Source organism: Mirounga angustirostris, unplaced genomic scaffold, assembly GCF_029215605.1.
Source record: "Mirounga angustirostris isolate CCGP_5_RB_7025 unplaced genomic scaffold, mMirAng1.0.hap1 SCAF_9, whole genome shotgun sequence".
Classification (NCBI taxonomy): Eukaryota; Metazoa; Chordata; class Mammalia; order Carnivora; family Phocidae; genus Mirounga; species Mirounga angustirostris.
This window is the reverse complement of record NW_026991717.1, coordinates 46,192,857-46,208,804: the sequence shown is the minus strand read 5'-3', so window position 1 is coordinate 46,208,804 and position 15,948 is coordinate 46,192,857. Positions and strand designations below refer to the sequence as shown.

Below are 15,948 nucleotides of genomic sequence, written 5' to 3'. Positions count from 1 at the left end.
TCCCACTGACAGATCTGAGCAAGAATGAAGGAGAACAAGACTCCCCAAGGCACATTTTGGTGAACCTACCATAAAACCTCTTCCAACCAAGTTAAGAAAAGAACCCTTTGGTACAGACGGGACGACCCCTAGTTTATAAGAGGGACTAGCTGGTCAGGTTTGGCTCTGCCTCCATTAGTTCTCTTGACCTTGAGCAAAATCTGTGACCCTTAAGTGTGTCAGTTTCCTCCTTAAGGAAACAAGGAGTCTGGTGAGCTCCTACCTGCTGCCAAGGTTGCCAAGGAGAGGTGCATGTTCTAGGGCTGTGATACTCAAAGTGGGAGGTTCACAGCTCATTAAGTTCAGAAATTAAGAATAAGCACTTAGAAATGTTCATAGCAATTTCACAGACACATTATGAATCCAGTAAGAAATTTGGGCTTCTATTTTGAATGCTTTTAAAATTCCATTCTTTGAGTGATTTTTATTATATCTTACAAAAGTATGGTTTGCGATGGGTTGAAAAAGAAAGAAATTAAGAGAAGAAAGAGAGAAAAAACAAAACAAAATACAACCCCAACCGACCTCGTTCCTTCACCACAGATAATGTGAGAAAGGTTGATATAAGGGATTCAGGTCCAACTGCCTCATTTTATTGATGGAGAAATGGTCACGTAGAGAGGTTGGGAGCCGAGCTCAAGGTCAGGTATTTGGTCTAAGGCAACTTTGGCCAACCTAGCTGAGGCAAATGAGCTTTCCAGGTGGTCTGGCCAGGCTCTCGCCCGGGGGAAGGCGGGCCAGCACATAAGTAGTAACACAATCCTACACTGGTTCTCTTAGGTTCTTTTGTGCTTGGATTTTTTTCAAGGGTGAAGGCAGAGGGGAGGAGAGAGCGCAGGGCCAGGCAGCACAGGGACTCCAGAACAGATGAGAATTACTTTCTTACTGCTGGGCACGGGTATTCATATTTTAGCACACAACGGTGAGATTCCAGAGCAAGAGACAAAAGAAATGCTTTTCACTGCTTACCTCGGACACAGCTACAGATAGGATTCCCTTGTCTGGGATGATCTGAGTTAAATGAGTGTGGTCCTAAGATAACCCTTTCAGACCTAGATGCCTAAGCTTATCAATACCAAATATTCTGGGCAACAGTTTTTTATTGATTGAATGTTGTAAGTGATGGAAAAACATTTTGTGAATTTGGAGAGCGCTCTTAAAGCACTAAATGGATTTTTTACAGGCAAGAAGTCTTGCATTTACTCAGGTTTGGATTACTGACCTGCATGCTATGGTTTTATCAGAAAATATGAGAAATATGAAATGTAAGGTCTAAAAGACGTTTTGTGTCAATTCTGTAACTCCTTTAGATATTACTTTATTTTTTTAGAGCACTTGTCCTAGAGCCTATCTGACTGAAAATGAAATATTTCTCCTTATTCATTAAGGTATTAACTAGTTGCAAAATATCCTTGTGGTATTTGGCTGGAACCGAGTGGTGGTGTGGCGGTTATAAGCGGGCCGGCTCCTGGATCCACGAAGGCCGCATCCTGTAACCGAAAAGCTGACAACATTCTGGTTGTCATGGACGAGGAACTCCTTTTTCTCGTACTGATGTAGGCAGCCTCTCCTCGGGGAGTTATATTGCTAGGTAATGAAATCCAGATCGCTAACTCTGCCACAGTTCGGTCTCACGAGCTCATACTTCTCCTGCATTTCGGGGTCACAAGCAGGGCCATTGTGTCGGTAGAAGTGTGTCTGGCACTGAAATGGCTCACGGCTGGCTGCTATGTGTGCATTTGCTCGCTCCCGGGTTCCCTCCCAAATACGCGGTCCAAGTCAGCGGTCCCGATTCGCGGTCCGGTTCTACGGCGCATGCGCGGCTTACCTGGAGGGGGAGGGGCAGCTCTCATCGGGTAGTTGGCGTTGTGCGTCCCCCTGGAGTAACTTCTGGTCTGAGCTGCGTTCCTTCTGGTGGGACCTGAAATAAACAAGCGAGACGAAGTCAAAGTCAGTGCCGCCGGCTGGTCTTATGGCTTCTGCTGGAGTCTTGCTGACGGGAAACCGGCCGAGTGTGGATCCGCAGCAGGACGCAGTGGAGCGGGGATGTCGGAGGAGGGACCGTCCTGGGAGCCCTCGGCCCGAGCGGCCGGAAGACACGTCCAGGGAGCTATGGTTGCGGAACGGTAGAGACCGGGGCTTTACGAAGAGAGATTCACACTCTTACAAAAGTGTTTCTGTCTCTGCAGGCTTTCCGAGGAGCAAGAGGGGGCGTCTCCGGGTTCGCGCTCGTGTTCTGCACACGGCGCAGGGGCCGAACGCGTGCGTGCTGCGTGTCTCGGTCCCTGGTGTGCAGCGCGGGTCAGCACTCACTGCACCTCCGCTCCGGGCAAGAGCCCTTCCCGCAACAGCTGCATTCCACAGCCTTCCATTCAAACAGAGGCCACAAAGGGTGGAAGCCGACTTGTCCTCCCCTTGACGCAGGCAGGAGCTAGAAAGCAAGCCGGCGCCACCCGGGGCATCCCTGCGGCCCAGAATGAGGACGCGGCGGCAGGCACTCTGCGGGGCAGAGGACATCTCTGCAGAGACATGTGTACTGCAAAGGCAACCAATAAATAAGGTCTCAGGGAGGACACAAAGGAGGGCAGGATTAATCCAGCGGAAGAGGGGTGCTGCCCCAACTCCTTGTAAAGAGCAGGGCTGCGGAAATGAGAAGAGCAGGAACTGACAGGCATGAATAACACAAAAGGAAGGAGCTGGATGTCGGGGTCCGGGGGCAGGGGAAGCGGCCCGCTGAGGGCCGCGCTGGGGGTCCACCCTGCAGACGTGTGCACCCACCGTGAGCACTGGGTGAGAGGCGAGTCTGGCACAGAGCAGGGTGAGGGAGGGCGAGGTGGGGGGCCGGGGACACTTACGGGAGTTCTTGGGCAGCCCGGGTCCGATGCTGACCTGCAGCACTTTGTTACTGGGCTTGAGGATGGCCAGGTCACCGAAGCCTTGGTGGAACTGCACTTGCCGGGAGCCCCCTGCACTCCAGGGACCCCAATTCTCCTTCTTCAACTTGAGTTCAAGCCTGCGACAAGGACATTTGTGGGTAATGGGCAGGAACACCACAGTAAGAGAATGGTGCTCGCAGACCCCAGCGGGGATTTCTGCTGCTGGGCAAGCGTGCAGGAGAACGAGGCCAGCCCGGATGACTGGAGCCTACCCGGGGCCCTCGGAGGGGGACAACACCCCGGGGTTTGGCACAGCGGCGCGGTGAGCCACTGACCCCAGAGGCAGGAGTATGTGGGGCCCGGTGCCTGTGAGAACCCGGCTGGTGAGCGAGGTACCAGTGTCACTCCAGGAGAACTCGGGTGTGCCTGCCCAGGGCACAGCACGAAGGGGACACTCTCCAGGCCACACCTACTGGGATGTGTCACTGTGCCTCTCTGATTTCCCTCAGTCGTGTTCGGGGAGAACTGAGAGATGCCAGACATGAGATAGCCCATGTCTCCCCAGCCTAGAAAGTGGTTATTATTTAATTAAATTCCCTTCCACACTAGCAACCAAAACCCAAATAGAAGGGAAGTTTACTCACAACTCCAAAACTACCCAGCCAGTTTTTATTTGTCATACTGCCTATATGCCTGTATGACACAATTCCATGGTCTGCTCCTTTAACTTCCATTTTCTTATGCCATAGGACGGACAAATCCTCCTTTTAAGCAGCCGTCCATATTACTTCACAGAAACACAAAAGTGGCATTTCAAGGTGTGTTAACACCCACTGGGACTGTCTTCGGCAGGCCCCAGGGCTGTCTGGGTTAAGTGGAAGCAGAGTCCTGCTCTACCCCACAGGCCTCCCCTCCTCTCAGCCTGGACCCCAGTGGGGAGATCAAGCTTTACTCAGAATTTTGGGCCCCCGGTCCCCACTTACGTATTGCTAAATTTCAGAGGTAGTTGCTTCTGGGTTTTTTCCTCATAACGCTTTGCTAAGAGGCTCAAGAATTCAGTTTTGAAGACGGACTCAAGCAAACTGTCATACTCTTGCTCATGAAGAATGAAAATGTCATCCTGCATAGTACTGAGAAGAGATTGGAAAGACTTAATGAAAGTTGCACTTCTGTTTATCCCATTTGCTTTTTAATCTCCTGTAAGATAACACTAGGTTTCTACGGTCTTTCTATAAGTGATAATCTTTAAAACAAAACACAGCAACAATGAATTACATGAAACCTGCTTCCGAAGGAAGTTCATAACTCACCAAAAGCATAATCAAAATAAATCTCCCACGTGACTTTTAAAATCAGGAATTTAAGGACAACTTAGTCCGTATTAAAAACAAACAACAACAACAAAAACCCAACCCACTTTCAAATTCAACTTCTATGTTCTTAAGACCGTAAAAATCCAAACTTTCGTGAATAGAATGTGGCTGAAAATGAACAATCCCACAGAAGTGCTCAGTTAGTAGAATTTACAATATGGTTGTAGCTATTGTAATGAGTCCCAACTCAAAAGAATCGTAGCTCGGGCACCTGGGTGGCTCAGTCGTTAAGCGTCTGCCTTCGGCTCAGGTCATGATCCCAGGGTCCTGGGATTGAGTCCCACATCGGGCTCCCTGCTCGGCAGGAAGCCTGCTTCTCCCTCTCCCACTCTCCCTGCTTGTGTTCCTGCTCTCGCTATGTCTCTCTCTGTCAAATAAATAAATAAAAATCTTAAAAAAAAAAAAAAAAAGAGTCGTAGCTCAGTTATCGACAGGGAAGCCAACGTCCTGGGCTTTGTACACACTTATTAGGAGTCTCTGGGTGTTCGGGGCTCTGCTTAAACTGCGTGCCACGTGCCGCTAAATGCACACACATACCAAACTACAGAGATAGATAAGACAAGGGGGCCCAATAGCAAGCAAGCCGCTGTGGGAACTGCATGTGTGGATAGGGGGGCGCTGGGGGGCAAACTTGGGCCTGGAGGGAGGGCATGTGAGGAGCTGCAGGAAGAACGGAAGAGGCTAAGGCAAACCCAGTCCTGGGGAAAATGCTTAGTGGTGGAGGCGACTGGTTAGACCCCCATGTCCAGGCCCAGCTAGACTTTGTAGAAATGACAACACACATATAACTGAGACTTCTTATTCCCTGGCTATTAGATGTATAGCTCAGTTGAAGGAGGCCACCAACCCCAAAGGTTTCATAATATACACGCTTACAACGACCTCCAAGTACCACCGTCAAATATCTAAGATAACTCTCTGAAGAATGACATTTCATTAGGGATGGTGTTTCTCCAGGTATGAAAAACAAAACAAAGTAAACCTGCTTCAGCAAGGTGGCCACACTAGCACTTTAATCCCTCCAAGTGCAGGAAATGCCAACAACGTTTTTTGGTTTTATTTTTCAAATACCCAGAGCTGAGCTGTATCACAAAGGAGCTGCGCCTGTTCTCAGGGTCCCCAGTACCAGGGCACCAGTAGATGACTGTGCGGTTACAAAGCCAGGCAGGAAGGCAAGTATGGAGGATGAGGATGTAGACAAGCTTTGAGCTGAAGGATTCTTCTGCCACGTAGACTTTGATCCATTTAAACTACAACTTCTGTGGTCTCTCTGTTCAGTCCCATGAATAGGATGAGGCTGGGGTGGACCGGGGAGGTCTTCTTTGGGCAGACAGAGGCTCAGTGGCTCGTCAGGAACCTTCTCTGTGGGCTGAGGCAGGGAGCTTGTGACCTGTACCTGATCGAGCCATGGCCTCTCTCCCTGAAACCTCAGCCCCTCAGTCTTCCTACAGGAAAGGAGCTTGGTGATCCACGGGAGAAGAAAGGTCTAAGGGAGGACCACCACGCAGCCAGGATTTAAAGGCACAGAATGGCAGCACACACAAACCACAGGGGAGGGAGAAGTAAACTGGCAGCAGCAAGCTAGCCTCACCTGGGAGAGGGAGCTTGGCCCTTCACTGCCTGCTTACTGAAGATGGGTATGCCCAAGAGTTCTTCTTGGATGTGAAGTCAGAATACTTCACAGGCATGTTTGGACACATAATGGCCATTTGCGGGGAGCACTCAGTTATTACTATCATCTCAAGAGTTTGTTTTCAAACTTCCCTCCATCACAACTAGTTTCCTGCCCACTCTTGTTATAGTTGGGTTATAGGTTTTTCTGGAGTGATGAAGACCATGGCAACTGGTGGTTTAAACAACATTGCGTGTTTGTCTCTTGTTACTCAACAGCAGGTGCAAAAGCAATTCAGGGCCAAAGTGACCCTGCTACAGCGCCTGGGGGCAAGGCATCTACGCCTTCCTTTCGCAAGTGGGACCAGGAAGTTGTACAAGTCACTTCTGCTCACACCCCATTGGCCGGCACTATGTCACATGGTTACCCCTAGCTTGCAAGGAAGCCTGGGAAATGCAGTCTTTGGGTCGGTCGTCAGCTCTTCATATGGAAAGGAGAGAATAGGTCTTGCAGGACAGCTCACAAGGTCTACTACACCTCCTTGTTCATAAACTTTTCCAAACTAGGAATTAGAATCTGAAAGTCTGAGAATGCACCTCAGAGGGTGTAGCCACAAAGCTATTATCATCTTTCTGTTTCTAGGCGGATGAAAACTCTGGAATTGTCTTGATCACTTCGCTTATAGCACTTCAGAACTCCAAACAAAGGTACTTAGGTAGAAGTCATTTGGAATGAATGAAATAAAATCCAAGCATCCCCGCATCCTGGCCCAGGGGCAAAAAGACTGTTGCATGAGGAAGGGAGTGTATGCAATAGGGAGAGAGTAAAACAAGAAGCCCCACTTTTTGGTGTGTGGAGTGAGGAACGGGGCATGTCTGGATGTGTCTGTCTGCCCAGCTGTACTTGAGGCGGGACAGTGCTTATTCAACAGGGCTAAGTGAACCCAATGCAAATAACCTTGAGTAGTTTAATGTACTTAGATTTATTAGGAGTGACCATAAAGAAAAAAAGCAAGCAGGCCAAAACTTCAGGGTCAATTAGCAGGAGTCTGGAAATGAGAACAAGTGCTTGGACACTTCGACTTCAACCATCAAATTCCAAAAACCCCTCCCTCCAGTGACCCAGGCTTGGGAGTCAGTGCAACCATCCTAGGCCAGGCCAGAGTTTCAGTTCATTTGCCTCTCTTCAGCCCATGCTCCAGGGTCTAAAAACAAAGCTTTTACATTTATTTATTCTAAAAACTCAGACTTATCTTTGGACCTCACCCCTGTCTTATTCATATGCTCAGGCTACAATTCCTTACAGATGTTTGATACAGAACCCCGTGTTGAAAGATCCTTTACTAGTCCCTGGTTTGGCTCTCTACTCGATTTTTATCCCCTCATCTTTGTGGCTTACTGTTATACTGCTGACAACACCAGAACATCTTGTTTCACTCCCTTAACCAATGTCTTTTGCACAAAAACGTTAGTTACAAAACACTGAGTAAAGACTTAAAGGAGTTTCTTGGTTTTTCTTTTCCCCCCTCCTTAAGCTGAAAAGGCAATTTCCTAGGCCAGTCCTGCCTTTATTTAAAGCTTTATATAGTTTTTTCCTAATTATGAAATATGCTTTTTAGCAAACTGTAAAGCACAAAGGTGGTTAAAGAAGAAAATAAACCTTACCCAGAATTCTACCGTTTAGGGAAACCAATGGGATCAACTTGGGTCCTACTTGATTTCTCCGAGACAGCAGATACATGCTGTGTCAGGCCTAAACAGAAGCCCCCTAGGGAAGGAGGTGAGAAGGCTCACCCTGCCTTCTGTATCCCAAGAGTATCCTGTATGGCACCTGGCTACTCAGATGCCCTGCTACCCCTTCCAGAATGACAGGGAGCTCCTTGAGGCAGTGACTGTGTTCTCATTCACCTTCGAATCCCAGAGCGAACAGAAGGTCAGTGGTCAGTCCAAAAATGTTGACAGCTTGCAGGTTCCCAAAGCTCAAAGATCACATCAGGTAAAGATGTCAGTAATATTCAGGTCAGCTGAGCAGGAGTGAAGCAGGCTGTTCTTATTACCACGTTTAGGGATTCAGGCAGGGAAACATTCTGGGCAAGAACGCCGTGACCAGGGGAGCATCTGCCTGAGGTCCTCTTACAGGTGGCTTTTCCCATCACATGTAAGTACTAGAAAATCTACTGACCCAGACAGGCAGCCATGTACTTTTGGGTCTCTGGTGGTCAGCTACTGGAATGACAAGGACCGTTAGAAGCCTCACTGGACAGAACCCCAAGTAGGAGATGTGATGGTACCAATTTCATCACCTATAATGCGAGAGCAAAGAACACAGGCTGACACCTGGGGCCACTGTTCCAGCAAACTGAGTTTCTCAAATAAGAGCGAAGCTGGCTCAGAACGTGGTCAAGAAGCAGCTCCTGAAGGATCTTTCAAAAACTGATGGTTATCGGCCTTCATGAGCAGATACCCCAAGCCCCAGAAATCCAATGTCTCAACTACAAGCTGCTGTGCCATCCCTGATTTCTTTTTTTATTTTTTAAAGATTTGATTTATTTGTTAGAGAGAAAGAGAGAGAGCACAAGCAGGGGGAGTGGCAGGCAGAGGGAGAAGCAGGCTCCCCGCCGAGCAGGGAGCCCGATGCAGGACTTGATCCCAGAACCCTGGGATCCCGACCTGAGCCGAAGGCAGATGCTTAACTGACTGAGCCACCCAGGCGGCCCCATCCCCTGATATTCTTGCCAACTCTCCCATGAAGGCAGAAATGTTTGACTGAAGTTTCATTTAGACAGGATTTTTCCTTTTCAAATTATCCTAGAGTCCCTTTGAGAAACTGTAGTCTTCATCTCTCCCTGAGCTATTGGGCCTATCCTATATTTTCTTCCTTCACTAAAACTTTTAAAAAAAATTTCAATGATAATTTGATTAGACATATGTCAGTCTATTTATAAAAGGTAAAAAATTCTAAAATATGATGTCTACCAGAAGATTAGGAAAGACTTTTATTATGGAAAATTTCAAATATTTTAAAAACATAGAATAGCAGAATGAACCTCCACACGTTGGGAGGTATCAACAATTACCAATCCACAATCATATTTGTCTATGCTCACACTACCCCTACTTCCACACACAAACTAGGTTATATAAGAGCAAAGTATAAATATTATTTTATCCTTGAATGTTTCATTGTTTATCAAGGAAAGACAAAGCCTCTTTTATTTTCTTTTTTTAAGGTTTTATTTTTAAGTAATCTCCACACCTAACGTGGGGCTTGAACTCACAACCCTGAGATTAAGAGTCACATGCTCTACCAACTGAGCCAGCCAGGTGCCCCAAACAAAGCCTCTTTAGACAAAAATAGCCACCATATCATGATCACACCGCAAGAAATCAACACTAAATCCTTCGTATTAAATAGTCATGCTCTCATTTCCCAAACTGTCATGTGGTTGTTTTTGCACGGTTGGTTAGTTTGATTGGGAGCTGCAAGCCCATTCTGCTTTGACAGTGGTCATAAGAGTTAGAGGTGGTCCAGAAGACTGAGCTTGTGGGCACTTTGATGGTCTTCACTAGAAGAAGCCACTGGGTGATCATTCCAGCCAGTAGTCAAGCACTAAGCCTGTCTTCAACTAACATGCACATGATACAACTTTTTCCCTGAATTAAAACTGTTAAAATCCTTCTCTATACCAGTACTGAAATATTTTGAGAAAACACACACACACACACGTTTGGTGGTCTGGTACCACAATCAATTTCTCCTCTGGGTTTGATTCTGCACATACCATCACCCATCTGGTTGCATTCCTCACTTGGTTTAGATTACTGGCCTAACCCAGTGGATGAAGGAAGTAAGGGAACAGTGTTAAACTTAGTGTGAGGCTCAGTAACTGCAACATGCACAGATCACAAGTTACAATGACTCAGACTCTTCTTTCCGGAGAGCCAGAACAACTTTTAGGCTAAGTACCTCATTTTATTACATCCTCTAATAAGGAAAGGCCATAAGGGAGCAAATGTCTAGACCATGAACACTCCAGAGAAGGCAGAGGAAGGTGGTTTTACCACGAGACACTGTATCCCCAGAGGCTGTAAGAGAAGACAAGACAAAAGGAAAAAATCTGAGTGGGGCTATCCCACACACCTTGATAAATCTCAAGGACTAGCCAAAAAAGATAGTGTCAGAGTGGCTAATACAAATGTAGACATATGATTACTTATGATCAAGCACTGCTTGAGGGGTCTGAAAGCTAAAGACGGGCCTGATAATAACAACAGGAAGAATCATCACCTCTCAGAGGAATGAGCACAGACGCCCCGGACCTATGATGCGCTGGCGTTCAGCCACAGCTCCTGTGAGGAGTACACAGCATGTTTCGGCTAACCCCGTTTGCCCAGGTGTAGCTGGTCCCCATGCAAGAAAACAGGAAGCTTCCAGTTGGGTTCCTTGGAACAACAAGGGCAGCCTCAGAGCCCAGCTAGCCAGGAAGTGTGGCCAGCAGGCTGCCCAGCTCGGGCTGTGACCCAGCTGGTGAGCTGAGTGCTCAGGAAGACCTTCTGAAAACGGGACAGAGCCAAGAGCTCTTCTTGCCAACCCACGGCACTGAGGCCCACCTGACGTGGGGCTGCCGGAGAGGCAGCTGATGGACTCATCTGCTTAGAAGTTTTACCACATCCTCAGCTGAAACGTTTTAAACACTTAACCTCACAGCACCACCTGGCCCTTTATCAGGAAAATTGGGAACAGAGAGAATCAGAAACCACAGTGACACAGGAAAGAATGGACACAACTTGAAATCTGTTTTGGATTACACACCGGAGCCAGGATTTCCAGCCTGGTAGGTCGGAGGCCTGAGCACACAAAACCCTGGCTTTTTCCCCGAGAGCAGCAGTTTTGTCTTCTGTGTGGAATAACAGTTGAGAGGTGTCCCAATTCCAGAAGACATGTTCATAAGCAACCAGAACAGCACCAATTTTAATGCAACGGTGGCCCGCATCTTTCCCTGACAGAAGCAACAACAAGCCTCCTCAGAAGGCTCCAGGGACGCAACTCAAGGGGGAGCTACTGAGCTCAAAGGGGCCTTTCTTCCCCTTTTCTTAGCCTTCTGTGGACTGGAAGGATTTCCTCTCATTGGAGGGAACTTAGTCTGGGAGATCTGAGCATGGGAGGATTTAGGGAAGTCTCCTCACACATATTTATGTCAAAATAAAGCCCGACTGCTGACGGGAAGAGCCAGGAACCCTGCCTGTGAACCTGGGGCTGAAGGGAGCATTTAGCAATGACTCCAGGGCTACAGATTATGGAGACCATTTGTACTCCCTCCATGCCCGAACAGGCAAAAAGGAACTTCAGGAGTCCAAAGACACTTCCCTCCCAGGACAATCCATGGTCACAACAAACTAAAAAGCAATACTGAGGAGTGGATGGCAACCTCTGCTTGGGCCTTTGGCGTGAAATGGGTTAAATCTTCGACATGGGTGAGGTGGGCTTGGGGACAGACTCTGGTCGCTTGGCCCCACTTCAGTCAGAGCTGTTATACTCAGGTATGTTATACTCAGGTTCGAATAACAGGTTTTTCTCTCACGTTTTATGAGAACAAAGGATCGGAGTACCCCCTGACTAGTGGAGCTGACCAGAAGGCCACTTCTTGGAATCTCATTCTTGAGACCTACGAAGGTCAGGTCTTCTCAGGGAAGAAGGGGACACTCAGTTCTCTTCACCATGATTTTCACAACTGGGGAACCTGGCCAGGCCTTTTTCCAGGCTGTGTTTGGAACGGCGGATGGCGGTGATGAGGAGGGACGGGCAGCCCTGTGCCTCCAACACTTGCCACTCACCTGAGGGACACGGACAAGATTCTCTCCATCTCGATTCTCCGCTTCAGCACTTCCTTCACCAGGCCTTTGTCTGGGCCCTGTTTGACCTTCTCTCGTCCAATTAAGTACAAGCACTTAGGAGTAAGAAGCAAGTCTCGCTTTACACCCTGTAGGGAAATGTGCTTTAAGAAGGTGGACGAGACGTGTCAAAGTGACAACTTTCCCCACAATGGGCGGCGGTCAGTGTGTACCTTGAACCTCCTGTCGTACTTGGTCACTGTGTCTGCAAAATCGATCTTCTCCCTCTTCCCCACAAACTGCTGGAGTTCCGGGTGCTCGTCCATCCCGATGTAATCCCCGATGAAGTTCCTGTTAATACTGTTTCTCCTTCTCTCCTTCTTGTTCAACAGGAGGTCTGAGGCTGTATTAACCAAAAGGACAGAGAAGATGGAAAGGTCAGTCTCCCGGAAAGAGGAGGAAAATCGTGTGGAAAAACACAGAGAAACTATGCGAATGTAAGATTTTTAACGCATGATATTATACGCAAAGTGAACACCTGTAACTTCACCTAAGCTCAAAATTATTCTCGAGATTCGTGAAATGCACAAAACGACTGAAATACCTTCTTCTCTCATTTGGACGTATTTCTTCCGGGCCACAAATTTCCTCCATGATTTCTGTATCACTCGAGCATACCCATCATACTTTCTCTCTCTCATTTCTTCTAGAAGGAATAGCTGTGAACATAGAGAAGGCAAATGTGAGCCAACTCACAAGACCTGAAGGTCACTTTCTTTGGTTATTTCGGGTACACTCAGTTTAGTCAAGGACATAACCTGGGAAGTGGCTTCTCAGACTCGTGAACAAACGTGAAAACATGATTAGTAGGGCATATGGTTTATAATCACTGGACCGTCTTTATCTCTGTTTTCTTCGTTTAACAAAAAACAACGGCAAATACAAATAGCTGTATCTGGCGTCAGTCAGACCTTGATAATGCCTGCCCTGCCTTGCTCACAATCTGTGCGCATCTAATGAGTGATTCACCATTTATCCACTGGTTCCCCGCCTCCATCCCAGGAGGGTATTAGCTGCCTAGACGAGAGGAGGAGCCTGTCGTTTACTGCCGTGTGCAGCCTCTTCACAGAGTTTCCAGCTTCGGACGGAGCAGAGCTTGTGCTGCTGTGGAAAGAGAGCTGCCCTACTTTCAGTTCCATGAAAGGACACACATCCTGCTGCACGGTCTCCAAGGACTCCCTGGGCCAGAGCGTAATAACCAGAGCAACTGGAGCTGGACTTCAGATGTGCCGTTAACGGACATGGGCTCAATGAGAGGGACCCAGACTGTTTGGTGTGAGGGCCCACATCAGACACTGGCAGGTCCTGAGACTCAGGCCATTTTGACAATCCCGACTGCTCCCACCCTCCTCAGTGGAGCTCTGGAATAATGAAGATGAGAGCAAACAGCTGTAATGTGCTGGGTGCCCACTGGGGCTCAGGAAGCGTTCTAGATTTACATTCTAGAACACCTTATTTCATTCAGCTCATCAGCCACGACACCGGCCACATATTTCTGTTATCTCCGGAATTAAGGTTCGGTGGGTCAGGAAAGTGAACTTTCCAGGTCTTCCAGGCCCTGCCAGGCTCTTCCTCACTTTGACATGCAAGTCTTTCTCTGTAAATCTGCCTTTGATCAACTCATGAAATGGTGGGAAACTTTCTCGTTCACCTAGGAAGTGGTTTTCATGACTCTCTAGGAAACAAAATAAGATGTACCAATGAAAACAAGTAAAGATGATGACAAGTCAGTGCAGAAATGTTCCAGAAGTGAACAAGTGAATTCGCTTTGAAGGCAGCCAGGCTTGATTTGTTGCCTCTGTTTATCTGGGTCTATACTCAGTCCCTTCCTGTCACTCAGCTTCTGCTTCTCACAGCCCCAGCTGTGCAAAAACAACATCTCAAACTCAAAAGGGAAGGGGCTGCTTCAGTCTGCAGCCCTCAGCACCATTAACAACAGGCATGAGGAGCAGATTTCTAAAAACAAAAGGAAGACATGGTTGCACATTTGGACAGAATGGTTAAAATCTGAGCCCTGCGGTTGCTTGTTTGAAGAATATTCGTTGGTTTTTCTTATCTTGTGTGTTGGGTTTCTGAGTAAGCCTTGTTTTCTTCTTTCCCAGAACTATTTTGGGAGTGTCACAGAAAATACACTTGTGACTCAGAAAGCAGGAGGCAACCAATTCCCAACTTCCTATAGATTATCAAAGATTAGCTGGGTCTTAGGTTTTTTCCACAAGTCATGGGGGTTAGAGGGAGGTTCAAGAAAAAAGGAAAAGAAAGAGAGAGAGGAAAATAAACCCCAAATCATGGACACATGTAACAAATAAGCAAAACCAAACCTTTTGGTGTCTGATGTCTAATGTGGGTTCTTAAAGCAAAGGGGTTATTTTGTATAGTCAGAACATTTACTATAAAAGTCAAGACAAAATCATAAGGTCGATTTTTTTTTTTTTAAGATTTTATTTATTTATTTGAGAGAGAGAGTGAGAGAGAGAAAGAGCACAAGAGGGGGGAGCGGGAGAGGGAGAAGCAGACTCCCTGCTGAGCAGGGAGCCCGATGTGGGACTCGATCCCGGGACTCCAGGATCATGACCTGAGCCGAAGGCAGTCGCTTAACCAACTGAGCCACCCAGGCGCCCCATAAGTTCGATTTTTAAAAACCAGTTTCCGTAAAGTGTTCGCAATGTTAGGGCTTGATGTGGATGGATGAGTGATGGGGGAGGGGAGAGATTAGTGGTGAAGGTACGTGCGTGCGCGCGCTTGGGTATGCGTGTGCGTAAAAAGATGGGGAAAAGGGGAGTCAGGTGATGGTAATAAAGCATTTGGGAGGAAGACAAGGAAAAACAAACCCCAAATAAACCCCAAATAAATGACTTTGGGAGTAAAACCCCACAGCTCAACTAAATCAGAAAAAAAAAAAAGTATGAAAAATATTGAGGCTGTTCTAACTATATGTGAAAATTCAGCAAGACAAAAAAGTAAAAGCGGGTATAAGACAACAGAGGAGTTCTGCATTGTACTGATAAATCACTACAACCCATTTTAGAAAGAACAGGAACTGCTCTGTGGGTTGCTTAATGGTATATGACACAACATTTTCATTTTATATTTGGAAATGAAATTGCTGTGAAGCTACAAATAACTCAAAGTGGAAAATGCTACCACAAACTTTTCATAAACGGGTTCTATTGATGTGTGCCACTTATGTATTTAATAATTTTTATGGTTCTTAAAGCCATTCAGTTACAACCATTATCATTTCTGGGTCTCAGGCTGATCCTCTGAGGCAGACCAGCGGCTGTGGGGCCAATTCTAGAAGAGAGAACTCACGGCAAGACCGGGATTTGCCTCAAGTTCAAGTGTTCCCACTATCACCAACACTGCCAGTTCTCATGTTATTTCCCCTTGATCTGATGACTAATTTTGCCACGTTCACCATAGACTCCTGAAATGGAGTCTTATGATCGTTCAAGGAACCTCAGGAAATAATAATGATGCCTAACCTCGGTTAGTTCCAGAAGTTTCTCCACCTTAAAAAGTAATGTCTTCATTCACTAGTCCCACAGCTAATTGGGCAGAAGAACTGACGGTTCTGCTCAAAGGAATCCAGCTTAGGAACTGAGAACTTCCTACAGACGTTCATTAGGCTCATAGTGACCATCTCCCCATCAGGGAAGATAAAGAAGTTCCTCCAATGAATCTGTGGAGGTCTAATACGTTTGTGAATTGTAAAATGCATGTTTATCTTACAGGTAAATATTTGTGTGCCATGAACTCAGATTTCTCCTCCTCCCTAATTTTCTCAAGGTTCTTTCCAGGCTCCCTCATGGGCTTCAAGATATAGTCCTGCGACTTCCCACCCTGAGTTCTGTTCTACCTTCGAGGAGGAAGCCTGTGTCCGTCTGTCAGTGACCTGACTGGTGTTGCCCAGGTGAGGATGTAAGCTGACCCCAGCCTCCTGTGTGGGACAAAGAAGTCCCTTTCAGCTTAGACACTTCTGGACATTATAAATAACTGGTGGGCACCTGCTATGAGCCACGTTCTGTACAAGGCTCTGAGTACACGATGGCCTATCACAGGGACAAGAGTCCCTGACCTCGATGGGATGACCATCTAGAATGAGAGACAATGAGAAAGAAGAGAAACTACTCTATGATGACTTCTTCTTATACCTG

At 47.1% G+C, this 15,948-nt stretch overlaps 1 protein-coding gene and 1 non-coding gene across 2 annotated transcripts in view; both read right to left on the bottom strand.

Annotated features, from left to right (window-relative positions):
* Positions 1-15,948, bottom strand: part of MYO1E (myosin IE) — a 194,779-nt gene that overhangs the window by 16,126 nt on the left and 162,705 nt on the right. The window contains exons 20-25 of the mRNA XM_064570382.1: positions 12,336-12,450; positions 11,965-12,134; positions 11,735-11,880; positions 3,899-4,045; positions 2,895-3,052; positions 1,868-1,960 (exon numbers count right to left, since the gene is read on the bottom strand). Coding sequence (XP_064426452.1) covers positions 1,868-1,960; positions 2,895-3,052; positions 3,899-4,045; positions 11,735-11,880; positions 11,965-12,134; positions 12,336-12,450 — 829 coding nt within the window. The remainder of the gene's footprint in view (positions 1-1,867; positions 1,961-2,894; positions 3,053-3,898; positions 4,046-11,734; positions 11,881-11,964; positions 12,135-12,335; positions 12,451-15,948) is intronic.
* On the bottom strand, positions 9,153-9,225 carry TRNAK-CUU (transfer RNA lysine (anticodon CUU)). Its single transcript has one exon. It is a non-coding gene; the product is annotated as a tRNA-Lys (tRNA).